General features: G+C 56.0%; 1 protein-coding gene across 12 annotated transcripts; it reads left to right on the top strand.

Moving 5' to 3' along the window:
- Positions 1-3,242: 3,242 nt before the first annotated feature.
- Positions 3,243-13,345, top strand: LOC308638684 (uncharacterized protein). Of its 12 annotated transcripts, none has more exons than XM_081276339.1 (5): positions 3,243-3,801; positions 6,001-6,078; positions 6,167-6,231; positions 8,497-9,204; positions 13,209-13,345. In XM_081276339.1, the coding sequence occupies exons 1-4, from the start codon at positions 3,701-3,703 to the stop codon at positions 8,577-8,579; spliced, it is 327 nt and encodes a 108-aa protein (XP_081132465.1). In that variant the 5' UTR covers positions 3,243-3,700; the 3' UTR covers positions 8,580-9,204; positions 13,209-13,345. The 12 variants fall into 12 exon arrangements, 1 of the variants encoding a protein (XP_081132465.1); XR_014019916.1 differs by lacking the exons at positions 3,243-3,801; positions 8,497-9,204; positions 13,209-13,345 and adding exons at positions 4,456-4,633; positions 4,835-4,924; positions 6,516-6,650 and having other exon boundaries at positions 6,198-6,343; XR_014019908.1 differs by lacking the exons at positions 8,497-9,204; positions 13,209-13,345 and adding an exon at positions 6,516-6,650 and having other exon boundaries at positions 6,198-6,343.
- The last annotated feature ends 13,370 nt before the right edge of the window (positions 13,346-26,715 follow it).

The following is a 26,715-nucleotide window of genomic DNA, read 5'->3' on the forward strand; positions in this document are numbered from 1 at the left end:
TGGGCGGGGGGGTTGACTGGGGGTCGAACTCAGGGGCACTTGACCCCTGAGCCACCTCCCCAGCCCTATGCTGTATTTTATTTAGAGACAGGGCCTCACTGAGTTGCTTAGCACCTTGCTAAATTGCTGAGGCTGGCTTTGAACTTGTGATCCTCCGGCCTCAGCCTCCCAAGCTGCTGGGATGACAGGCTTTTGCTACCACAACTAGCAGAAGCTTAATTTTTGTTACAAAGATAGTCATAAAAAAAATAAGATGCTTATCCGAAAGTGGGTAGTCTCTGTAATGCTCTGGGTTCAATCCCCAATTCCTCCAAAAACAAGATAAATCAAACTAGGTCGTCAGAGAGAGGGAAGGAGGGGGAAGTAGGAGAAATTTTAGGACGTTTTATTTTGATTCATGGTAGAAAACTAACGGGCCATGCCAAAAGAAACGAGGGATACAGGGAATTATGAAAAAGTGTTCTAATGATAAGAAAGGTACAAACCTTAAGACTTATCCGAAGAAACATAGGCTCATATAAAAGACACAGAAAAGCCACACAGAACCATATCCAAAAGTAATAAAAACAGAAGCCAAACAAAAACTAACATGATTAAGACCAAAAAATATCTACCATATCATCAAATGATCTAATCTGATCTATTAAAAATGTCTATACAGCAGAGCGCAGTGGCTCATGCCTGTCATCCCAGCAGCTCAGGAGGCTGAGGCAGGAGGATCATGGGTTCAAAGCCAGCCTCAACAACTTAGCGAGGCCCGAAACTACTCAGCAAGACCCTGTCTCTAAATAAAATGAAATATAAAAAGGGCTGGGGATGGGGCTCAGTGGTAAAGCATCCTTAGGTGCAATCCCCAGTTCCAAAATAAACAAAAACAAAATAAAAGGGAGGGATCTGGATGGTATCACTCCAACACCTAGAATTCCCGAAGCCGTCTCCATCTCTGCTAATACAGGAACAGATTGAATTGGCTTTCCACCACTAGTCGAACTGAATTTTTATTGCTTCCAAATTAAAGAGTCCTGGTTAAATCAGGTCTTGGTTATCTACCAGATATGAACTAATCCCGTATTAGTTACCTATCTCTGCTTCGTCATTACCCCCAAACTTAGTAGCTTCAAACAACAACAGTAAACATACATCATGTCCCACAGTTTCTGTGGGTGAGGAATTTGAGAGCAACTTGGTGGGGCATTTCTGGGCCACACGCTGTCATCAGGTTGTGGTCAGGACATCACTGGGGACTGCAATTATCTGTGGCCTTGACTGGAGCTAGAAGATGAGCTTCCAAGATGGCGCTCGTGAGCTGGGGCTGGGGCTCAGTGGTACAGCTCTTGCCTAGCATGTGTGAGGCACTGGGTTCAATCCTTGGCACCAAATATGAATGAATGAATGAATGAATGAATGAACGAATGAATCAACAACAAATAAATAAAAAAAGAAAAATTATATATAAATAAATATGGCGCCTGTATGGTTGGAAATTCCCCACACCGTCCTCCCACCAGGGCCTCCTGAGCATGCTTAAAACATGGCGGCCAGATTCAGAGAGAGAAGGTGAAGGAGAGAAAGAAGACCAGGTGAGGGTCCTACTCTTTTTATGACCCAACCTCTGAAGTCCCAGTATTGTTGGTAGCGGTGAGTCACTCAGAGGAGCCCGTGTTGGAGTAAAGGGAAATGACCCTCTGCCTTGGGCAGGGAGCCACGTGGGGGGTTGTGTCACATTCCTGGACACAGACCCAGGCATCTTTTTATACCCGCACACTGCAGACGTCACACGGCTGCTCAGCTCCGGAACAGGACCTGGATTCTCGTCCTGGCCTTGCCACCAACGGGCTGGGAGGCCCCGGACATGTCGTTCTGAGCCTTTGTCTCCTCTTCTGCCAAATGGGAGCTTGGCTGTGACCACTGAGCCCTAAAGTCCTACGAGTGTTTTGACCAGAGGCACTGAAGGCTGCGTCCACCGACGTCCCTGGAGGGGTCTGGTCAGCTTGGCTTCTCCTACCATCTACCCGGTGACTCTGTGCACCAGGAACCTTGAGCATACATTCCATCAGGAATGTCACCTGTCCCTTCTGCAGGCCCTCAGCCTTGCGGAGCTGGACTCGATCCCAGTGGCCATCTCGCTGAACAACCCAGACGTGCGCAGGCCAGACACCTGTGCATCTCACTAGGGCTATGGGAGAATAATGGCCCCCGACGGCCGCTGACTGATGCCCAGCTCGGGGGGAGGAGGTCTGGGCATGGGAAGGAGGCAGGGCAGCCACAGGCCATCGGCTGATGGGATGGTTGGGGCGCAGGCGCCTTAATGAGATTAATAAGGATAATGATAGAGACGTGCGTTAAGTGGGGATCGAGGGTTTGCAGCCCGGCTCTGAACTTGCCTTTTATCTCTTTCATCCTACAACAACCTCACGGGGAAGGCGACGTGCGCACCATGTTGTGGGTGAGGCACTGGAGGTCCGGACCGGTGGCCTGATACGGGGCCGCGTGGACACATCCGGGGCCCCCAGGACGTAAGATCTCTGCCCTCTCCTGCTGAGCCAAGCTGCCTGTTTCCCACAGGGAGCCAAGTAGCCTCTCCAGACTCAAACAGAAGTTTCCAGAATCGGTCAGATTTTGTTGCCATCTTCAATTTCACTTCTTTTTTTTTTTTTTTTTTTTGGTACCAGGGATTGAACTCAGGGGCACTCGACCCGTGAGCCCCATCCCCAGCCCTATTTGTATTTTATTTAGAGTCAGGGTCTCACTAAGTTGCTTAGGGCCTCGCTGTTGCTGAGGCTGGCTTTGAGCTTTCGATCCTCCTGCCTCAGCCTCCCGAGGGCTGGGATGACAGGCGTGGGCCACCACGACCGGCTTCGATTTATTTTCTTCCTCATCGAGGTGGGGTTTTCCTCTACATTCAATCCAATGATTAGCCTGTAAGAGTGGCTCGTCGCTGTAATGCACTCCTGAGGTCTCCCGCAGCATGATCCTCGGGCTCACCCAAGATGAGGGAAGCCCCTCAGCCTCAAACCCACCTGGACCATACAGTGTGTCCAGGCCAGCCCAAGACGGCTCAGGGCCCAGTACGGCTGCCCAGGCTCTGGAAGAGGAAGGAGGATTAATCAGAAACACAAGAGCCAGATGGGTGGCCGGCGGCTAAAAGGGAAAGACTCAAAAGGGACAGACAGGGCTGTCAAATGTCACAGCCCAGAGGCCCCGCTGTGGGCGGGACAGCTGTGTGAGTGGCTGCAACCTGCCACGCCCCGGGCAGCCCGGGTGACCCAGCAGAGGTCAGGGGACGGTCAGATTTCCTCCATGGCGAGAAACGCCTGAGAAATCGAGTTAAAATGAGGGAAGGTTCGTTTTAACTCCCAGTCTGGGAGGCTCCGGTGGTGGTCAGTCGGGCCTGCTGCTTCGGGCCGGGCAGGGCAGAGGAGGCCCGTCCCCCGGGGGTGGGACCTGGGCTCGCACCTGCTGGGCCAGCGCTCTGTGGCTGGGCTGGGGTGGGAGAAAGGGGCTGGGGAGGGAGCTGAGGGAACCGAAGAGGGCCAGAGGCACTGCTGCCCGGCTCTACAAGGCCACCACCGTGGTCCAGCCAAGGGTAGAGGGAGGGTCTCTCCTCCAGGCCAGCGCCGTGTACACCGACTGGACCAAGGACCCTGCCCGGCTCACAGGCCCGGCCTCATTGGCCAGGCCTAGGACACAACTAAGGTACATGATTGGCTCCTCCATCAAACCCACGGGGGAATCAGGCCACGCTCTCACTAGTAACATTTGCCCCACCTACGGTAATAAAGAAACGGCGACCCAGAGAAGGTGAGCAATTTTCCTAGGACACACAGCCAGTGGCTGTGGCAGGGTTCCATCCCGGGTCTTCCTATGTCCGGGGCCCAGGCTTCCTTCCCCCCAGGGTGGCCGGGTTCACGGCTGGAACCACAAAACTGCCCCCGGGCTTTACCTTAACGTGCTGAGGCTGCCACCGTGACAATGACGTTCTGAACCAGGTCAGCGGAGGACCGTTCTCCGTTTGGAGGAGGACTTCTGTCCCTGGTAATGCCATCAGTCCTAATTAATGGGCCCAGCGAGGCACAGGGGGGCGCAGACGGGTGGGGGTGGGAGCAGGTGTCCCAGCAGCCCCAAGAGCTGTCCAGGGCAGAAGGAAAGTCCCCCGCACAGCCAGCAAGGTCTTGGGTCTCCCTCAAGTGCCCCACGGCCAGGGGAGGTTGGATGTGACACGAGTGATGGGTTTCCACAGAGCCCCACAAACCGGAGAGGGGAGGGGAGGTGGCAGCCTGGGGAGGGACGGAGGGACTGGTCCCCATCTGGATGGCGTCACAGCAAAGATCCTGTGGCTCCTGCACCAGCCGCTCATGGAGCCACCACCCAGACGCCTCTGTGGGCGCTAAACTCCTCTCCACCCCCACAGCTGAGGCCTCAAGCCTGGCCCTGCCCATGCCCACTGCCCCAGGCGCTGCCCACGCCCACTGCCCCAGCCTCAGGGGGCCTCCTGCCTGGTTCACAAGGCCAGCCGCAGAGGAGGGAGCTGGCCCTGGGGCAGCCGGACCCTAGGATCTATCTCTGACACTTGGAGTGGACGCTGGTGATTGGGCCACTCCAGGGGCCACGCCTGGGGCTCAGGATCGCTCGGGTATGGAGTTCAGAAGTTCAGATCTGGAATGTCCCCACCAAGGCTCGGCCCCAGCCTGGGCCTCTTGGAGGGGCGGAGGGCAGGATCTTTAAGAGATGGTGCCTAGTGGGGGGTTTCAGGCCAGTGGGGGGGGGGACCTGGAAGGGCACTGTAGGACCCCAGGCTCCTCTTCTGTTTTTCTTTACTGGCCACGACTTGCAGGGCTCTGCTCGATCCCGTGCTCTTGCCTGGACGTGCTGCCACAGGCCCAAAGCGAGGGGCTGCTGGCCACGGAGTGGAACCTCTAGAGCCGTGAGCCCAGGGGCCCTTTTTTTCTTCACAGGTTGATTATGTCAGGCCTTCGTTACGGTGACGGGATGGCGGCCCGGATACGTGTGCGCTCCAGGCTCAGGGGCCGCTTGGGTGTGCGCCCGAGGTGCAGGGTGCAGGAGGCCAGCGCCACTCCTGGACTCCCACAGTAATTAGAGCCACTGAGGATGAAGCCCAGATCAGAGCCGGGGCTCATCTAATCCTGCCTTAGGAGGGGTCCCGAGGAGGGCTGGGGGCTGGCTGCATGTTCAGGGGTGGGCTTAGGCGCAGGAGCAGGGGCCGGGGCAGGGGCCGGAATGTGTGCAGCTGAGGTGAGCCGTCAAGGTCAAAGTCAAGGTCGCTGCTGGGCAGTGGGGGAGGGAGTCCCGTGGCCCTGCAGGAGAGGAGCAGGCACCTCCAGATGTGGCCCAGGGCTCAAAGCTTCCCGAGGTCCTGGCACTGTCCCTGGGCTGGCCCCGGCTGCTGCCCAGGCCGGGACCCTCACCGCAGCCCTCCGAGGATGGACCAAGGTCCGAGGTCCAAGCCAGAGAAGTTCCCCTCCTCCAGGTCACTTGGATCTTGAGATCACTCGAGATCCCTGGGGCCAGATGTGCAGGACCTCCCAGCCGGGACTGGGCTGTCTACCTCCAAGGGGGGACATGTGCCGCTCAGGATGGACCTCAGAGAGGACGCTGCTTTTTATTTTTTTTTTTAATTTTTTTGCTGGCCTGCTGGGCATGGACCCCCAGGGCTGCACACGTGACAGACAAGGGCTCTACCACCGAGCCACAGTCCCTCCGAGGACAAGGCAGACCACGTGCCCCTTGTCCTGGATCTTCTGAGCGGATCCCAGGAGCGGGTGGTCCTTCTAAGTCAAACCCCAAACTCCTGGACTCCCCACAGAAAACCAGCCCAACCCTCAGAGTCTTTTGACACAAGACCAGCCTCCCTCAGTTCCAGGTGGTCCCCACAGGCCCCGCCCACATCCCCCCTCTTCCCAGCTTGCCTGTGCCTTGTGACGGGGAGCTCACTACCTACAGTAGCCGGATCTGCCATCTGACACCTCTGTTTCCCTCCAGGCACCTGGGCGGGAAGCTAGTCACCACAGATGCAAAGAGTCAGTTCATCAACACCCTTGGGAACGGCCGGCCGCCTGGGTGGGTCCCTGTCTTAGTTATTTCTACCACCCTGTACATCTGGGCTCCCGCACGGCAACCATGAGGAACCACGCTTACCCTTGCTTAGCGGAGAGAGTCCCCCATTTATCTGGCTACAGATTGCTGCCTCCGAGAAGCATCCTCCAGTGCCCAGTAGGTAGATCCGAGAAGTGCAGGTCACCCAGGCGTTCCCAGAGTCAGAATGGCACTTTGTAAAGCTCCCACCCCCGCCCCACCCCATCTGGCTTCCTCTCCAAGATCCAAGGTACGAAGAAGAAAGCTGTGGCCATGGCGTGGATGTGGTTTGAGTGGGACCTCCGTGCTGGGCGCTGGGACGAAAGCTCGGTCCCCAGGGTGGCCGGGTGGGAGGGGCCGCGCGGTTAAGACATGGGGAGGGGTCAGTGCTGGTCTCTAGGAATGAGTTCTTGTTGGTACAGCGAGAGCAAGACCAGTCCCTCACCGTCTCTGGCTTCCTGTGTCACCCCGTGAGCTCTACCTCCAACATGCTACCCCAGTATGATGTCACCCACCACAAAAGCCACCAGAACCTAGCAGAAGCCAGCGCATGTTCTCGAACTTCCAGAGCTGAGCCAAATAAACCTTTTTTCTTCATAAAGCTCTCAGCCTTGGATATTTGATACAGCAACGGAAAATAGACGTTCCACCTGTCCCTGCACAGATGGGAATAGCAAGATCTACCCCACACTGGGCACTTAGGAGAGTCACCCTGAAACCTGTCCAACAGGTGAAGAAACAGAGCTCTGTGGGGGGAAGTGACGTCACGTGACTGGTGGCAGAGCTGGAAAGGCAGCCTTAATAGGAAGGGAACAGGAACACTCCGCCACGTGTTGGCATGATTGTTATCTGACCCACAGGTGGGGGCTCTTGGCCACCTCTTGTGTCCTGCTGGGATTTTCTGGGTCAAGCCTGTCTAACGTGTTCTGTTTGAGCCTCCCTCGCCCACCCATTTCTCCAGGAGGGGCAGAGCAGGGGGCTCAAGGCCTGCGGGACATGCTGGGAGCCGTTATCCATTGTCTGTCCCCAGAGACAGACTCCTCTGGGCTCTGTCTCAAACCCCAGAAATACCACTGGAGCGAGTCCTTTGAACAGGTGCGAAGGGGACTGGGGTCGTGGCTCTGGGTAGGGCGCCCACCTAGCACCTGCGAGGCCCTGGGTTCCATCCTCAGCACCACGTGAAAATAAATAAATAAAATAAAGGTACTGTGTCCATCTACAACTAAAAAATACTAAAAGAAAAGATACCAAAGGTGGGGAGGAGAGAGGAGCAGGGTGCTGGGGATGGAACCCAGGGTGTCCCACCACTGAGCCGCCCCCCAGCCCTTTTTATTTTTTATTCTGAGATAGGGTCTCATTAAGTTGCCCGGGCTGGCCTTGAACTTGAGACGCTCTTGTCTCTGCCTCAGAGCGGCTGGGATCGTAGACATACCCCTCGGAGCCCCTGAGGCCGGGTAGTTTATAAGGAACCCTAATCTACAGGCCAAGCCTAAGTTCAGGCACCGGGTCCTCCTAGCTTCTTCCTCCTGGGACAGACGGGCAGAAAGGGGACCCCACGCCCTCGTCCAGCCCTGGTACAGGGCACCTGATGGTGTCCACAGGGGAGGAGCCCTCGCTGCCCAGCTACCTCCTGGAGACCCCACCTGTGGGTGCTGCCCGAGGACAGCGCCTGGGTTTTGGAGGGGTGCCTTCACACCACAGCAGCTCCCACGGGGAGGGAGGGAGGAAGGCAGGTCCCTGGGGTGCTCAGGACTCGGGCTGCAAACTGACCCACTGACCTTCAGCTTCGTGCAAGGGTCAGGTACCTGGTGACCCTTCTCCCTGGGGTGCACCTCCACTCCTCTGCTCCATCGGGTCAGGACTCTGAAGCCCTCGGAGGTTTGGCCAGAGCCTGGAGCTGGGCATGCACAGGTGGGGATCCAGGGGGTCTGGCCTGTCCACCAGGTGTGGGGACAGGGCAGCAGCTGGCATTGCCACTGTAGTGCGCGCTTGCTTTCAGCGGCAGGGGGTTTGGGCAGACGAGATTGGCCTTGTGTGGCTCTGAGTGACATTACTGGTATCACACCTTCTGTCGGGGTGGGTATTTCCTTCATGGCTGGAAAAAATCCCTTAAAGTCATCCATTCAGATTCCTTAAAACTGGAATCTGTGATTACTCCGCATGGTGGGATAAAGCGTGCTTCTGTCTTCTCTGGGCAAAGTGATTAAATAACAAAGTCACATTGCAGTAGCCACGGCTTTATAAGGTCTCGGCCTATCACCAGCTGGGTCCAAGTGGAGTCTTCTACCCAGTGATTTCCCCGCTCAGTTGACGGGAGCAGAGAAGCAGACGGAGTCCATCACGGGATCTCCAAGAGCTTCCCGGCAAGATCACCAGAAAGTCTTGTCCTCCGTTTTTAAACAGCCGCAGGTCTGGAAGGCACGAGGCCTTCTGACCCCGAGAAGCAGCATCCTCCGACTGGGATCTGGATGCAGGAACAATCCTGAATCACCCCAGACAAAGGAGGTCCCCAAGATGACTCTGCCAAAGTCATCCTCGAAGACGGAGAATCTTCTCAATCAGGAGCGCCAGCCCGATCCGCCACAGGAAGGACAATGAGGAGTCCTTCCAGGGAAGAGCGAGTGGTGACGAGGTCAGGTTTCAGCTCTGGGGGGAGCATGGCCCCTTTGGCGTGGGGTGGGGGGGGAGCAGGATCAGACGCAGTGACCAGGCTCTCCAGGTGGGAGTCCCTGGGGCTGCAGCCTGGGCCTGCTCTCGCTTAGTGAGTAGAACATGGGTCCCTCAGCCCCGGAGATGACAATGGGCAGGCTCTCGGGGGAGCAGAGGGCCCAGGGCCATTGTCCTTCCTTACCCCAGAGAGCCACACGGGGTCATCACCTTCCAGCTGACCCACCACAGTGAAGGTATCCCCTCTGAACCTGGTACCCCTTCCTGGGCAGCTGCAATGCTGCCTAAGAGGCCTCTGCTGCCCTACTGTGCGCACTGCACTGCAGGGAGTGTCCCTCCTGAACATCCACGTCCCCACCACATTCTTTTTTTTTTTAAATATTCTAAAAGTGATTCATGCCTGGTGTCCGTCATGTGGAATCTTCAAACCTGGATCTCACAGAGGTATAATGTGAAGGATGGGGACCGGGGGGGGGGGGGTGTGCTAGGGAGAAAAGGGGGTGGGTCGATGTTGGTCAAAGGCTACATAATTACAGTTAGATAGGAGGAAGGTTTTTTTGGGGGGGCAAGCACTGGGCATTGAACCTAGGGTGGATTTACTCTTGAGCAAATCCTCAGCTCTTCCTACTTTATTTATTTTTGAGACAGGCTCTCACTAAGCTGAGCAGCTGGCCTTGCTGATTTGGTGAGGCCAGCCTCCAGTTTGCAATCCTCTTGCCTTAGCCTCCCCGGTTGCTGGGATTTCAGGTGTGCGCCACTAGACACGCTGGCCAGGAGGAATGTTTCTTAAATGTGTGGCCAGAAGAGTCACATAGAGGGAGACAGAAAGTAGGCAGGTGACCACCTGGGGCTGGGGTTCGGGGAGAGGACCACTGGGTGGGGGTAAAGCGATGGGGTTGACAGGTGGCCACGGAGCTGCTTTTCTATGTGATGACAATGTTAAAAAGCTGACCCTGGTGGTGTTTGGGAACCTCTGGACTTTAACATGGGCGCAGTGCCCAGGGTGGGCCGTGGGATGCCTGCAGCCTCCTCAGGGAGGCTGGCTTTAAGGAAGGTGACTTTAACTGCGAACATTCCAGGTGATTCAGACACTCCCTTTCCCTGGGGCAGGGCAGTGCCTGGCAGGAACAAACCCTGACGTTGGTCTGTTCTGTGTCCACCTGCCCCTCAAGCCCTCTGGTCGGCATCTATCTGTCCACTCCTCTGCCTGACCTTCTGGACGTGCAGTCCAGCCAGGGCGAAGAGGCGCGGAGGCCAGGCGAGGCCAGACAGAGCCCGCAGCCGTGGAGATGGGTGGGCAACGCAGGACGGGGCTCCGTCCAGCTGCAGCCAAGGGGCACAACGGAAGGCTTCCCTTCCATGAAAGTTTCAGGGCTGGTTTAATGTCACCCACGATGATCCGGAGGCTCGACCTCATCAGGACCCTCTGGGTGCCCCTCCCCTCTCTCTTGGTTCCCAATGACCAGAACGTCCCTCTTGGTTAAAGTGGACGAAGACCCCTTTGCATGGGCTCTGGTTTGGATGTAAATGTCTCCCAGAGGGTCCCATGCTGGTCGCCTGGTGCCCACTGGAACAGAGTCGAGGAGGTGGGGACGTGAAGGCCTGGTCTGCCTTGACCCCTCCTGTGTGTCCTAGCTCTGTCCAGTCAACAGCTGTTGAATGATGGAGAGTGAGCTTCTGTGGCCTTGGAAATACCAGGCGCTGACTGGTGGGGCTTGGGTCACATGACCCCTGCTCTCAACCCCTGAGCCCCATCCCCAGCCCTATTCTGTATTTTATTTAGAGACAGGGTCTCACTGAGTTGCTTAGGGCCTCGCTGTTGCTGAGGCTGGCTTTGAACTCTCCATCCTCCTGCCTCAGCCTCCCGAGCCGCTGGGATGACAGGCGGGCACCACCGTGCCCAGCTGAAGTCTTAACTCTTGGTATGATGGTTACAAATAATTTACACTAAGTGGCCAGTAAACTGTGGATGTTCAGTAACTAGTTGCTTTTATTTATTTTGGGGGTGGGTGCTGATGATCCACTTTCCCGTTCTAGTGGTCATATCACTTTAGTGTTTTAAATGAAGTCCACTACAAGGCCCACTTCCCAGTCCCCAAATATAAAGGAATTCGGTGTTGGTTGGAGAGCCACTCCGTTGTGTTTTTAATCGTAGTTGGACACAATACCTTTATTTTATCTATTTATTTTTATGTGGTGCTGAGGATCGAACCCAGCGCCTCGCGTGTACCCGGCTGAGCCTGACCGCTGAGCCCCAGCCCCAGCCGGCCCGCCCCTCCAGTTTTTGAAGAGTAAATCAGCCAGGAAATTTGGTCCCAAGATTCATTTGATCTTCCCCAGTGTGACGTCACCCTGGGGTCCATCGGCCACCAGTGTCCTGGGGTGCAGCAGATGGAGGTCTCCCTTGGCTGAGCCCGCCACCAGCTCCGGGTCCCAGAGCATCACCTCAGGCGTGATGAGTGGCTAAGCCTGCCCTCTGCCCGGCATGACCCTGTCCACCCACTTTATGATCCAGGTATAACTTGGGGTCTGGGAGGCCCCCGAGTGACCCTAATCCTAACCCAGGGAAGCTCCTGGACTTTCCGGCGGCGTGAGGCTGCGGACTCTGACCTTTGCCCCTGCCTGCTCAGCTGACCGGGCCACACAGCCGAGCAGCTCAGGGCGGGGTGCACACTCCCAGTGACCTGCAGCCCTGGAGCATAGCCCGGCAGCAAGGACCAGCCTCACCTCTCCACGGGGGAGGGCATCGGCCCCAGCCCCAACAGGGAGCGGGTGCATCTTCCTGAGATCAGGGATGCAGACAGTGGAATCCAGATCACCAGCAACCCCAGTGAAGGCAGCCCCAATCCTCCCTTCAGACTGTTTTCTGGGTGTTACAAACTCAAGTCGGGAGCTGGCCCCCGGCTCCCAGGTGGACCCAGTCTTGAACCTTCAAACATACAGCGAGCTCGCGATCCCAGAGCGGCCTCTGAACCACCCCCTCCCCACGGATGACCCTGACGCAGGGATCGCTCAGCCTGAAGGCTTCCCAGTTAACTGGACTGTGTCCTCTGGGATTTCAGTCCCTCTTAGCCTTTCGCTATCATAGACCCCGTCATCACCAAGTTTCTAGATTTCATCTACTTGAAGTTCAAGTCTGTTTTTAGAAATTCTGGTAAATCAGGCTTAAGGTAGAATTCATAGCATGGAGTGGATGCCTGAGTGGACAGTGCAGAGGCTAGGGACAGTCACATGGTGGCCACCGCAACAGCCACCTCCAGGATTCTTTGCATTCCCAGGTGGCAACGCCAGACCATCAGACAGGAACGCCCTGCGCATCCCGCCCACCGCCATCCCACTGCATCCCCCAGGTGTGACTCTTGCAGGAACTTTTTTTTTTTTTTGATAGCGGGGATTGAACCCAGGGATGCTTTCCTACTGAGCCACATCCCCGGCCCTTTTTATTTTTTCATTTTGTGTCAGTGTCTTGCTGATCTGCTTAGGGCTTCACTAAGTTGCTGAGGCTGGCTTCAAACTTGTGATCCTCCTGCCTCAGCCTCCCGAGCGGCTGGGATTGTAGGTGTGGCCACCATGCCCGGCTCTGGTAGGTACTTACATGAGTGGAGGGATGCGGTATTTGCTCTTGAGCCAGGGTGATTTCACGCGGCATATGGATGTCCTCGAGGTCCTCCTGGGCTACCGTGCGTCAGGGTTCCCTTCCTCAGGAAGGCTGGACGGTATTCATTGTGCCTGCTGTGGTTTGGATGGGATTTCTCCCCACGGGTCCGTGTGCCAGGAGCAGTCTTGAGATGGTGGGGGATTTTGAGATCGTCAGAACATGCGCAGGCCCTGAGATGTCATCGGGTGGTACTCCAAGACCTGGGTTGCTCCGGAGAGGCTGTTACAGGACAGCAACCTGGTCCCTCCCTGATCTCTGGCTTCCTGTCACCATGGACCTGTCCCCTGCATGCTCCATGCAGGACATCCTCAGCAAAGCCCACCAGATGTCTTAGACTTTCTACCTCCCAATGGGAGCTAAACAGACCTCTTTACTTCATAAAGGACCCAGCCTTAAGTATTTTGTTACAGAAACACAAAACAATGATGTATGCACCACATTTTGCTTATCCATTAACATGTGCATGGACACTTGGGTCAGGCATGGTGGTACACACCTGTCGTCTCCGTGAACTGGGAGGCTGGCGCAGGAGGATTGCAAGTTTGAGGCCTCAGCAACTTAGGGAGGCCCTAAGCAACTTAGCAAGTCCCCATCTCAAAATAAAGAAGGGCTGGGGGTGTGGCTCAGTGGTAAAGCACCTCTGGGTTCAATCCCAACATCAAAATATATAAAATATAAATAAATACATGACGATCCATGGACACTTGTGTCCTTTCAGCCTTCAGTGACGGTGAATAACGCTGCCACCATACAGGGTCCGTTAGGTTTAAGGCTGTTATTTTTCCTCCAGGAACTTATCATCAACAGGACTCACACCGTGAGCGTCTGTTCTGGCTTCTACAGACCTTGGTCACTACCGCGTAACCACGAGGACCTGCCACTCAGGGCTCTGGAGGTGCCACGCCAAGGGTCCCGGGCAGGTTTGGCCCCGGGAGCTCCCCCCTCAGCCCACGCAGGCTGCTCACGGCTCCTGTCACATCAGTCACCAGGACATCCTCCTCCGACCCCCCCCCCCAGAGGTCCGCCTTATCTCCAACAGCCTTGTGGCACCTTCCTGATGAAAGTCGGAAGACAGTGTGGCCTTTCTTCCAATTCATTTTAAAAAACAAAGTCTCAAATGAACACACGTCCATCTAGAGGAGCGGTCAGCAGACTTCTAGGGAGGGCCAGATGGTCCGTCTGTACTGTGGGCTGGCAGGCCATGTGGTTTGGGGGGCAAAAGCAGCCAGGGGCAGCAGTGGACCTGGAGCTGCTCCAAGGAATCATAAAGACGATGGACGGTGACAGTTTGGCCAGCAGTGCAAAGCCACTCACCACTGGGACGTAGCTACACGAGCATCAGCAGCTCGGATGGAGCCGCCGGCCGGTCAGCGTTCGTCCACCTCTGCTCTAAATCGCTAAGATGCAAAGGTGAGAGGAAAGATCCCCTGTCAGCACCCACGGACGTGCGCCCTCGCAGGCCTGTGCTGGGGTTCACCTGGGTGCTGCTGCCGTTGATGGGAAAATCCAGACACGTGCAAAGGCAGAGGAAGTACCTCCTCGGTGTCCCTGTCCCCCAGCCTCACCAACGACACCTGGGTGGTGACAGCGGTGTCCCCCACCCCTCCCGAGTCAGCACCTTTATCCAGGCTCCGTATGTGTCTGTAAACGCTTATCCACGTGATTCCCTCCATCCATAGTCCTGTTGAGCTTACCCATATCGATCACATCCACTGATCGGATTATCCATAAATATTTTAGTGGGCGTTTCTCAAAGATGATACTTAAAATATCAGTATCACACCTACAAGAAATAACAATTTTCCTTTAAAACAGCCCAGAAGCATCACGAGCTCACCAGCAATGCTACATTCCCATGGCTTGAGATCCTGTTGAACAGCAGACCACCTGCCCCTGAGGTCTGTAGCCTCCCTTGGCTGTCCTGAGCCACCTGCATGGGCTCTTGCCCTCTCTGGGCCTCAGTTTCCTTACCATAAGGCTGAGGATGCCAACAGCATGGGCCTCAGACTGTGGCTGTGTGCACAGGGGTCACCTGGGGCCTGGTGATTCTCATGGGCTCCCTACATGTCCCCCAGCGAAAGCCCAGTCCACAGGACTCACAGATGCTCAGAACGTCCCTGCGCAGCCCACTCTGGATAGTGGCCCACAGTCCCCCCCCCGCCCCCCCCCCCCCCCCCCCGCTGCAGGATCTCCTACTGGGAGCTTCGGCCACGGAGGGCAGGTCACCTCTCTACTTAGAGTTCAAGCTCTCAGCTGGCCTTTGGTCAGAGTGTCCATCACCAGGCCTGGGGTGGAGAAGAGGGGGCCGAGGTCAAAGAGCACGTCGAGTGACCCTTCTTAGAAACCCTGGCGGGCAGCTTCCTCAGTCTCCCGGATGAGCTAGGTTGTGCTGCGGTAACAAGCATCCTGGAATCTCTGCGGCTGCACCAACGGCCGTTTAGCGGTCACCTGTGTCCTGTATTGATGGCCGGCACAGGTCTTGCCTCCCCTGGAGCAGCCCCTCTGACACCCCGGCGCCCACGCACACCCCTGCAGAGGAGTCCCGGGGGCTTTCCCGCGTTCACCTGGACAGTCACTTCTGCTCATGGGTCACTGGCCAAAAGCCAGTGCCACTTCTGGGCTCATCTTCACGTGGGCAGGGGACCGCAGTCCCACTGTGCTCCCCGAGGGAAAGCCACAGCTGAGTGCTGCTGGAATCCCGTGCGTGGTGCAGAGGCCAGAGCCGAGGGTGGACCTGTCCCCGCCGTCCATCCTCACTGAGCACCTCAAGGTGCCAGGGAAAGGCTGCCGGCCACCCCCTGGACCCCAGCGCCCAGAGCCTTTCCTTGGAGCAGACATGGCCCTGACTCCCTGTCACCTAAGCCACTGAGATGGTCAGAGACCTCTGTGGCTGCCTCCCGTTCCCTTCAGATAAACAAGCTCAAGTCAGAGCAGCGCGGAGCCCCCGTGGGGACTCTCTGGGCACCTCTCTGGATGGGGGTGGCTCGTCCCAGCCCCCTGCAGGCTGCCACTCGGAGACCCACCTCTTCTGACTACTACTCCCAGATCTCCTCCGTCTGGGGCGTCCCTCCCTCCCAGAGTCCCCTCCAGGGTCCCCTCCCGCCCGTCTCCTTCCTGAGCAGGCACCGTGTGCAGACTCAGTGCGTCCTGTGCCTCTGGAGCCCCGGCTCCCGTCTATGGAGGGGAACACGGGGAGTTGACAGCTGAGGCCCCCCCACGACTTCTTTTGGCTTCAGAATGGTCTCTTTCGGGGGGGAACCCCCAGCATCAATGGCAGGACCCGGCGTGGTGGGTCTCAGGGGCACAGCGGAGAGTGGGGACAGAGCCACACGCGGCCGGGTCGCAGGCCACGGTGGCCACGTCAGGAGTGGCTGCCTTTGGCAGGGGCGTGACGGGGGCTAGCCTGGCCCAGGCTGCCTGCTTCTCTGAGTGGCGGCTCCCTGGGTCCTGCACTTCATCGTGGGGACTGCTCAGGGGTGGGACCTCGCTGGCCTCCGTGGGACCTCTCCCTCTGAACGGACACAGCTTTGCCTGGTACCTCCACGTCCTGGTCTCTCAGAAGCTCCGGATCCTTGGCCGCCGGATGGACCTCCTGTCCTGAGCCTCTGAGGTCAGCTCCAGACCTCTGTCCTCTGGTTCCACCTGCAGCTTGGAAACCCCCAGGGCCCCATCAGCCTCTCCTACCCCGCCAACCTGCACCCACGCCAGTCTGTGCCGCGTGGATGATGACGGCTGGGTCTCCCAGGGCCCAGGGGCTCCCTGCTGACCTCCCGTGGGGCGGGGGGCCATGGGGACAAGCACAGGAGAAGTGCTTCCGTGCACATTGATAGAGATGTGCACAAATGTAAGGTCATGAGGTGACACCGTCATCAATGCCCGAGGCAGGGGTGGAGCCTGGAATATTTATTTCCTAGATAAGAAAACTGAAGCCCAAAGCAGAACCCATCCAAGCTGTGGCCAAGCAGGGATCAGCCAGTCTCCTGGTTTCTCCATCAGGGAGATTCTTACGCCACCCCCTGACTTTCGGTTTAGGTTTGAGGAACTAAAGGAGGCTCCGAGGGAACTGGCTTCAGGCTGAATTTCTGCTTTCCTCTCCGGTGTTTCTGGGCTGAATTTCTGTTGGGTGCTGGCCCCCGGACACTTCCTCTTTTCCTCCCTGGATACTGCGGGGCTGGCGGCCTGTGTCTGTGAAGTCGCTGTGGACACACCCAGTGTGGGCGGGGCCCGTGTGGCCACACTTTCCTCCCAGACAGCTTCAGGCAGATGTGCAAATGTCCCGTGGCCAGCCCTCGATCCACTGCCCTCCGTATCTCGCCACAAATCAGTGAGCTCCTGGGTCTGAGGCAGTGTGCCGTCCATGTGAGGAGGGCCCAGTCCCCAGGCCCTGTGTCCTTTGGATCCCAAGAACAGGATGTGGAGCAGAGCCAGAGGAGACTCTGCTAGGAAACTGGGATTGTGCCAGCCAGGGGTCCCCGGTGTACACGCACTCAGCCATTCGTGCAGTGGTCTGTGCCAGTTTTGACGGAGCGCCACGGTGGCTGGTCCAGGCTGGGTGCAAACACAGCTGACCTGTCCCTCCTCTCGTAGATTTAGAGTCTTTAGGCTGAGCTCAAAATGTGGCTGCTGAAAGCCGGAGTGGCCTTGGAGAGGTCACTTTATCTCTCGGAGCCTCTGCATCTTCACCCATCAGAAACAACCAACAGGAGACAGAGTTGATGTGAAAGGAAGTGTAAAAAGATGGGCAGGGGCCAGCCTAACCCAGGCACCTGGCTGCGTAATCACAGCTCCCGATTCACTGGAAATTTAATATTTCCTGAGTACAATTCCTCAGTCCCCCTGCCCACAGTCTGTCAAGGAAAGTTTTAGCTAAGAACTTTATGTTCTCCAAAATTGTATCTGAGAAAACCAACTTTTTTTTAAATTTATTTTTTATTAGCTCTAATCAGTCATACGTGACAGCGGAAGGCATTTTGATTCACTGTGCACAAATGGAGCACACCTTCCTTTTCTCTGGTTGTACACGGTGCAGAGTCGCACCCCGTCTGCAGGCACTGGTGTACCCAGGCTGATGATGTCCATCTCGATGAGCCAACATTTTGTGCTGGGTGCAGGGGACACACGCCTGTAATCCCAGTGACTGGGGAGAGTGAAGTAAGATCCCAAGTTCAAAGCCAGCCTCAGCAACGGAGTGAGACCCTGTCTCAAATTAAAAAATAAAAAAAAATAAAAATAAAGCAGGGCGCGGTGGTGCCTACCTGTAACCCCAGCAGCTCGGGAGGCTGAGGCAGGAGGATCACGAGTTCAAAGCCAGCCTCCGCAACTTGGCGAGGCGCTAAGCAACTCAGTGTGACCCTGTCTCTAAATAAAATATATAAAAGGGCTGGGGATGTGGCTCAGTACCAAAAATAATAATAATGCTAATAATATTAATAAGCAAAATAAAAAGAGTTGCAGACGGAGTTCAGTGGTACAGCCCCCCCTCGGGTTCAGTCCCCAATGCCATCAGAAGAAAAAACTTCTCCCAATAATTATGTATCATAAACCAAATAGATACAGATGTAGTCAGTAGCACAAATGCTTGTGTGTGTGCATGTATGTGCATGTGTGCGTGTGCATGTGTGTGTGCGCGTGTGTGTGAGCATGTGCGTGCGTGCGTGTGCGTGTGCGTGTGCGTGTGCGTGTACTCTCTCTGGCCTGGCCTCAGGACTTCCCTGGGCTAAGGTACAGACAGCCACCATTTCCTTGGGTAAAGGAAACCCCGACACCAGCCCTGAGCTTTCCATACTCTCTTCTCTCCCTGGGCCTCCGCTCCAGATGCACACTTGACCTTATTTAGCCCCCGACGCTCGGTCTTGAGACCTCTAAATAGATGGGTTATTTCAGGCTGGCCAAACCCTTGACATTATTTGCCAGTGGCCCCCGGGAAACACGTCCTTCCCCGTGACGAGGAGCAGCCGGCACGCAGGCCCGTGTGGCCGCTTCAGCCCCTTCCCCAGCCTCCCTGGCCCCTGCCCGCGGGTGGGCTTCCAGAAGGCCCCGCTCTGGGTCACGGCCAAGGGTGGTCTCTGTGGTCTGCAGAGAGTCAGTTCCAAAGCCCAGAGACCTCAGCTTCTGCCCTGGTGAAGTGGGGGTGGGGGGGGACAGGAAACTAGGTTGGCAGGATTCTTGGGGTAACTAAGTGTCCGGTTGGAACAGCGGCTCACAAAGGGCAGTTAATGACCAGATAAACTGACCGCCAACACGCGTGGTGGTGGGGGGCATGGCTGTGGGTGGGATCCACCCCGGGCATTTCCACAGCCCTTCCTCTGGAGGTGCCTTCTGGAAGGGTGCAGGGGCAGGACCGTCCCCGGGGAGGGAGGGGACGCACACAGCCCTCTCTCCCTCTGTGGACATCCACCTCTCTCCCTCTGCGGCCGGCAGGTTCCAGGCCACCCAGGACACAGGCTAAGCAGAGGGCAGAGATGCTGCTCCCAGCAGCTGAGCCTCGCTGCACGCACCGTCCAGGTCTCTGGTGGTCTCCCAGGCACCCGGCCCCAGCCGCACCCACGGACAGCGCGTCCCCCGGCCCTGCAGGCCTTGGCAAGGTCCGTCCCACCCCTCTTTCTCTCAGCATTGCCGACGACGCAGTCTGCTGAGCCCAGATGCCACTTTGGGAGCTGGGACCCCAGAATTGAGGACTTCAAGTCCCTGTGTCCTTGAACTTGGGAGGGGCTGAGAGACAGCATCCTGTGTGGTAAGTGTGACGTCATGATAAGCGCAAGCCCTCTGAGGAGGTGGCATCGGAGCAGGGACCTGAATGGCGGTGGGCGGGACCTGGCTGGGCTCTGCAGCAGGAGGCCCAGACACGGCTGGTGTGCTCAGGCCAGCCAGCGGCCCCCAGGCTCCATCCCATAAAGGAAGGGCTGGACTGGGCCACTCTTACCACTCCAGCCAAGAGCGCGTGACGCCCCCGGAAGGTCATTTGTCCCCCCCACCCCCACGCTAAGAATCACTATTTGTGGGATTCGGGGGCCTAAACAGGGACGTGCACCTGAGGCACTTCCGGATCCAGAGGTCTAAATATTGATGTCTGAGGCACTTCCGGATCCGGGGGCCTAAACATGGACGCGTCCCTGGAACTTCTGTGTCCTTGTGCCTATAAAGGACAGGGCGTGACTCTCAGAAGGGACGTGGCCCATGAAGAGGAGCGGAGCATGGGGCCTGTTGGGGGCAGATTGAACTGTCGCACCCTGAACTTGAATGTGACGGTGGCCTCACTTCCCGGCCTTCCCCTGGGTGTCACTTCCTCCCCTTCCAGGCGGTGCCGGGGAGGAAGTGAGACCAGGCGCAGGGGCCAGGCCCTGAGGAGGGACACCTGTCTTTCTCCTCGCTTAGTCAGGCGCCCAGCCTGGCTGGGGACGAGGACGTCTTGTGACACTGACTGCCTCCTGCATCCCTGCCCCAGGACCTCAGGGACCACAGGCGGGGACAGTCGTTGATCCTCCCCTGGCCACTGACCCTCAGCCCCGGGGTCTGCCCAGGGAGAGCTCTGTCTCCCAGAGGGTCAGGGGGCCCCTGTGACCTGCTGCTCCTTACCCACCGTCATCCTGGGCGAGCACAGGTCAGGACACCAGATGCTACTGAGAGTGACATCTCCTGGATGGGCAGCTGGGGACTTGGCCTCTGTCCCCAGGCCTCGGACACCGGATGATCCCCTCAGAGACAGAAAATAACCCCACACTGCCCAGGACTTATTTCTAAGCTTTGGATTCTGAAATTTTCCTGCTGCCACCTTCTTTGTGAAGCCAGTTTTTCAACAGGGACAATATTCCAGGGGAGGGGGGGGACAACATCATGGAGTGAATCAAACCAGCTGACACATCTGATCCTCCAAGAGAACTCTGGATTGGGGGGGGAAGAGCCATTCCCAACTGGCGGAATAGTGAGGTTCCCTTGTCCCTATTCTGTGTAAGAAAAATAAATAATCTGATGTTAACTCATCAAATCATTTTTGACAAGTGCTGGGCTCATAGGAAAACTGATTCTGTTTTATGGAATGGAGTGTTCCCTGATTTTAAAATTAAAAATGAAGCCAATTAGGATTGTTCAATTATGCTCTCATAATTCTGTTCTTTAGTAGTAGAAATAAATAAACCTTTAAAAAAAGGAATCACTATTTGTTTAATTATCACCAATGACTGTCGCACGCCACACGCCCGCTGACCTCTACCACCATCGTGCCATTTAAGCTCGTCAGAGATCCAGAGACCAGTGGCGTCCGATCCCCCACTTCACACACAGGGACACGGGCTCAGGACGTTCCAGTGATTTGTCCCCAGAGACACAGAACAGATGAGTGATGGTAAAGGGTGGGGCCCAGCAGTGTAATCTGAGGCCACTAAAGGACTTTCTTGAAATCCCAGGCCAAAGAGAAAAACAATGCTCAGCCTCTCCCGGGGCCACACCAGGTGTCACCGTCCTCCCCGGCCTCTTTAGCATCAGCCTGTGTGTCTGAGCCACCGTGGAGGAAAGGTGGCCTCCGAGCCAGCCTCCTGGGAAGTAGGTTGCCAGAGAGGCCAAAGGAGAGCCCTCGGCCAGGCACGGTGGCCCACCCTGTCATCCCAGTGGCTCCGGAGGCTGAGGCAGGAGGATGGCGAGTTCAAAGCCGGCCTCAGCAACTTAGCAAGGCTCTAAGCCACTCAGCGAGACCCTGTCTCTCATAAAATACAAAATAGGGCTGGGGATGGGGCTCAGGGATCAAGTGCCCCTGGGTTCAATCCTCAGCACCAAAAAGAAAAAACTGAGCCCTTGGGAGGAGTCCAAGGAAGAGACCTTGACACACACTTTGTAAGTTTCTGTGGGACCTGGGACTTCTAGAGGTTGGTAGAAGAGTCACCATAAGACCTTGCCAGGCGTTTGCAGGAGCGAGGGCACGCCACGCTGTGCCCTGTCCTGCCATGACCCTCCCTGTGCAGGGCACGAGGCGCCTAAAATCACAGCCACTGAATGAATCACCACCTTCTAGATTCCTGCACTGGGCGGGAAGCTATCCAGCAGCCAGCCGCGAACACCCCTAACTGCACGAAGAAGGCACTTCCCGACTTGTGCTGCCCATGGTCCAACTCCCTTTAGCCACAGGTGGCCCGTGGCAGAGCCGCAGAGGGACACATTGGTCGGGGCAGAAGGTTCTGTGGCTCAGTGATGATGCCTTCTCAGGTTTTTCTTTTCCTCCTTTTTTAAAAAATATATTTTTGGTTCTTAGTTGTAGTTGGACACAATACCTTTATTTTACTTATTTTACGTGATGCTGAGGCACGCGCTCTACCGCTGAGCCCCGGCCCCGAGTCCTGAACAGCTTTTTCAATGAAAAGCGTGACCTTGAATTAAAACGATCTTTGCAGTGCTTACGCCTCATTTTTGAATTAAAAAGAAATGGTTTTCTTTAAAACCGAGCGGCCCAGATTACAGTCTGTAAATGCTACTTTCTGCTAAAAGAAAACTACAGGCCTTTAGAGAAATGGCTTCTTTGAGTCTACAGCAAGGACTGTGGAAGGTAAGCCTGTGTACCTACCCCATCAGAGCAGATCGCAAGCAAACTATCAAGCACGGCAGGGTCCTGTCCAAAGGACTAGAAGTCAATGTACAGAGACTCCCATGGGCCAACAGTGGGATATTTCAGTATCAGTAAGAATTACTGACGCTGCAGGACCCGCACCTGTGATCTCAATGACACAGGAGGCTGAGGCAGGAGGATGGCAAGTTTGAGGCCAGCCTCAGCAAATTACCAAGACCCAAGACCCTTTCTCAAAATAAAAACTAGACAGGGCTGGGGGTGCAGCCCACTGGTAAGCACCCCTCAATTTTATCCCTAGTACCACACACACACACACACACACACAGAAGCAATGAAAAATCTTGAGTCACATAAAGATTCCCAGGAACAGAAACACACCCTCCACTCCTTTTTAAGCTGATAGAAAAACCACCCATTTTTCTTCTAAAACTAGTAAGTAAAAGAGAATAGTGAAGCGTTTACCTGTCTTTCCTCTGTGAATGGCAACTGAGGAGGGGACATTTGCATCTCTAGAAGGATCCCAGCAGGTCTCCAGCGACGGGAGAGTGTCCATGAAGACATCCGGAGGAGACACCTGAGGAGCCAGCGACCTATCTTCAGGAAACGCAGCGGGTGGGAGAATGTGTTCAAAGACACCGCAGGGACCCAGGGAGCAGACCCAAGCCTCGGGATGATTTATGGGGTGGGGGGGGAATTAGAGGAATTAGAGGAATCCACAGATTGAAAGAAATTTAGGGGACAGCAGGCAAGGCAGCAAGCAGAACTTGTTTAGACCCTGGAATAGACAAAGCCATTTTAAAAAGAAGGAGGAGGGGAAGAAAATGAGAGAAATCCACACGCTGACTGGGTATTTGGTTATATTAAGAAATTATAATTGATTATGTGTTGTGGTTACATCTTTATAAAATAATATTTTTGGGGGGGTACTGGGGATTGAGCCCAGAGGCCCTTAACCACTGAGCCACATCCCCAGCCCTTTTTTATATTTTATTTAGAGACAGGGCCTCACTACGTTGCTGAGGCTGGCTTTGAACTTGCAATCCTCCTGCCTCAGCCTCCCGAGCCCCTGGGATTACGGACGTGCACCATCGTGCCCTGTTTATCAACGAATTCTTATCTCTTAGAGGCACGTACTGAAATATAGAGAGATGACCTGATAGGATACTGGATGATTTTCTCATCCAGGGGGAGGGCAGGAAGATTGGCTGTGAGTCCGTAGAGCTGGGCTTATTGTGCACGTGCTAAATTGTTCATAATTAAAAGTGCATCTCTGTGATTCCGACACAGTACCTTGTCCGGATCAATTGGATGCATTTTTTTTTTTAAAGATAAAGTCTCCAGAGTGGCATTTTTCCCGTCTCATTTTGACAAGTCGAGGGAGGCTCAAGGGAGGGTTGTTTAATTAGAGATCTCAGCAGCAGGCTCCCCCCCACCCCTCGGCAGCTGGATTACAAAGCCTTCCTTTAGGGCCAGTTTGACTCCCTTCCTGGGTGCCCCAATCCCCTAACCAGATTATCCCTCCTCCAGTAATATGCAGATTACCCTGTTCTAGAAACTCCAAGGCCGGCCCTGGCCCCCGAGGGATTTGAAGTGCAGGGAGTCTCCTCCCCCACTTCCTCCTCTTCCTCTCCTGTCTCCTTCCTGAAGGAAGCCCCCTTCTGGGTCAGCTCTGCTGGCCTCCTCCCTGCTCCTTCCCCAGGGGAAGGCAGAGCCCAGATCCAGATGCGGCAGCATCTTGGGTGGAGCGGGCCAGGGGTCCATGCTGGGCACTGTCTTATGCACGGGGCTTCCTGAGAGGTTACAGGTCTCTCTCTACTCTTTCTCCCAGGAAGCCCCCCACTTCCGTTCCTCCTCAGGGAATCCAAGGAGCCAGCTGCTGTCTGCGATGCACACCGTGTGCTGATATCTGTCAAGGACCCTGGCCAGCCTCTGCCCACCTCCTGCCTCCCACCCATCTCAGCATGGACTGCCCATGTGGAGATGGCGTTTCCCAGCCGTTAGGCCAAGTTCCAGCAGATGGGCTGAAGAGATAATGCTGGTACCATTTCTGCACCTAGTTCTAAGAAATGGATGCGTATTCCTGGTCCCTGTCCCTCTGGTTAGGAGACCCATGGTGAGAAAATAGACTCATGAGCAGGAGCCGGGTGTTGAGAACAGAGCCATCTCCCAGACCCAAACTGCAACCTCTTAGACGGTGACACAAGAAATAATTTGTACTTTCCAGAAGCCTCTTTTTGCTCCGGAGCTCCTTGTTATAGCAGCTAACCCTAACACAGATGGCTGGCGAGAGCCCCTGGGGAGGAATTTCACGTGGGCAACACTGAACGTAGTATTTTACTTCCACATATCTGGGGTAGCCCCTTAGCACCCTCTCGTCCCAGTTCAGGGGTCTGTAAATCCACGCAAGGAATCCCTTTGGTGATGTGTCCAGGACCATAAACTCTAGGACAGCTTTGGGGACAGAAATCTCCCAGCTGAGCCTTCTGTCCATCTTTTCTCGCAAGCCTAATGACAAGAGGGTCTTGCCGCACAAGGGAAGGGCCTGGGAATGTGTTCCTGTCCTTGCAGGTCCCCAGGGCTTGCTGGACGATTCTTCCTCAGGACGCACCGAGCGCCCACGGACCGGCCCGCCCAGGCAGAACTCTTCCATGACGACTAATAATGGGACTCAGTGCTTGAGAGGCTCTTGCTAATTGAGCTGCTGAATATCCCTGTGAAGGACGTAACTGTTGTCCCCAATTACTGTCAGGAAGCCGAGCTGCCGAGAGACAGACGTTAAGTGGCTTGCCAGGACGTCTCTGCCGCTCAGAGACGTCTCAGCTGGAGAGAGTCCCATGCTCTGGGGGCAGCTCAGCTGTCAATCACGGGGGGGAGGTCATTTCCTCTTTCGGGGCAGTAGCTGTGGGTGGCCTGTGGCCGTGCCGTCTGAGGGCTCCGCCTTCCCTCCGGGTTTTCCCAGGAGGGTGGAACTGGGGTTTCTCTGAAAGAAGACTCTCGCTGCTGGTCCCCCGGGAAGAGAAGCTTCCGAGGGGCCATTAAGGTATCAAGAGGAGCCTCCTTATGGGGTCAAGACTGCAGCGAGAAGAAAGGCCTTGACGGTGGCTTTTGGATGGACACGTTGTGCGAGGACAGCTGTGGGTCTGGGTCAGCCTGAAGCCCCCCGAGTGTGTACGGAGGTGGGAACAGCCCTGGGCACAGGAGAGGCAGCCCGGGGACGTGCCCTCACCCCCAGCTCTGAAGGCAAGGCTGGGAAGACAGCCCGGCTGGCCGGGTCAGTAGGGTGATGGGCAGGGCCAGCAGCAGCCCCAGAGGACACGCAGAAGGGACTGTGCCCAGGGTGGTCATCCTTGAGCCATGTCCCCGTCTGCAGGGAAACTGAGGAGGGCACAGAGCCATCATGAGCAGGGTGTGGGCGGGGCCACAGCCGTGCCCTGCGGAAGGAGACCGTGCCACACACGGGCCACACGTGGCTGGGCCACCTGCCCCTGGCCTCTGGGGAAGTCTGGCCCAGGAATTCCACCAAGCTTCAGTCCACACTGGCCCTGGGCATTGTGTGTCCTGGCCCCAGGTCAGAGGGGACTGGCTAAGGGCAAGGCTTAGAGCACAGAGGGACACCACAGTGTCCTGAACCTAAACGTGGAGGTGAGGGTCTCTCCCGCCTGCTGCCATCTTCTTCTAAATGAATGCAGCTGCACGAATTCATTATAGTGGACCCACGGCCACCACTTGACCCATGCCACCACCACCCTCCTCAAGAATACTCCTGCCAAAAGCAAGGTGGTGCACGCCTGTGATCCCAGCAACTTGGAGGCTGAGGCAGGAGGATCATAGGGTTGAGGCCGTTCTGGGCAACTGAGATGGGGGGTTACCCTGTCTCAAAATGAGATTAAAAGGGGCTGGGGACATTGATCAGTGGTGAAGCATCTCTGGGCTCAACCCCTAGTACAAGAAAATTATGTATATTAAATATATAATATGGTGTATGTATGAGTGTGTGTGAAAATATATATATATTTATTCCTGTTGCCTTTAAAAGGTGCCCGTGTCTCCTGGTGAATCCCCCCGCCCTGCTACAGGCACGCACTGTTCTGACCTCTGCCACCCACTTCAGTTCTGTCCTTTCCAGAACAAATCATGGTGTTCCCCATGATTTTCGAGCAGGAAACGTGTCACATCAAGAAGACACGCTGTCTTCACCACGGCCTGCATCTTGCAGGGCTCCACAGCTCGCAGACCTGCAGTGGTCAAGTCGGAATCTGGGAAACCTTGGCCGCCGCAGGACTCTCCCCGCCACCCCAAGACACCCCCCCCCCTCTCAGGGTGGCTCATCCCCCACTCTCCCGGCCCCAGCATGGCCAAGCCCCAAGGGCTCCGCAACCTTCCATTTGAGCTGAAATTTAAAAATCCCCCCCAGCTGAGGATGATGTTAGGTCTGGGGCAGGCTGCCCTTGAAGATAGGAGTTCAGTCCGCGCGTACCATCTCATGTGACTTCACGGCCTCTGCTGGGGCCTCGTCTCCCTTGTACCAAGGAGGAGGCTGAGGTGGAGAAGGCTTAGCACTGGACCTCTGTGCTTTGGGATCCCCCGGGGCAACCTGTTGAAGAGCCAAGGCTTCTTCTGGAGGCCTGGGGCTGGCCTGCGTCTTGCAATGGGCTCTCGGTGGCTGCTGCTGGTCCACGGACCGCCCTTGGCATACAGCAAAGGCAGCTGATGCAGCCAAGGGCACCCATAGGGTAATATCATC

The sequence above is a fragment of the Spermophilus citellus genome (assembly GCF_964194105.1).
Source record: "Spermophilus citellus genome assembly, chromosome: 19".
NCBI lineage: Eukaryota > Metazoa > Chordata > Mammalia > Rodentia > Sciuridae > Spermophilus > Spermophilus citellus.

Excerpts from the sequence above, each read along its gene's own strand:
- LOC308638684 (XM_081276339.1), top strand. The coding sequence starts at position 3,701 with ATGATTGGCTCCTCCATCAAACCCACGGGGGAATCAGGCCACGCTCTC. Across the intron at positions 6,079-6,166 it reads GGGAACGGCCGGCCGCCTGG|CGGAGAGAGTCCCCCATTTA; the intron begins GTGGGTCCCTGT and ends ACCCTTGCTTAG. Across the intron at positions 6,232-8,496 it reads GAAGCATCCTCCAGTGCCCA|CCGCAGGTCTGGAAGGCACG; the intron begins GTAGGTAGATCC and ends GTTTTTAAACAG.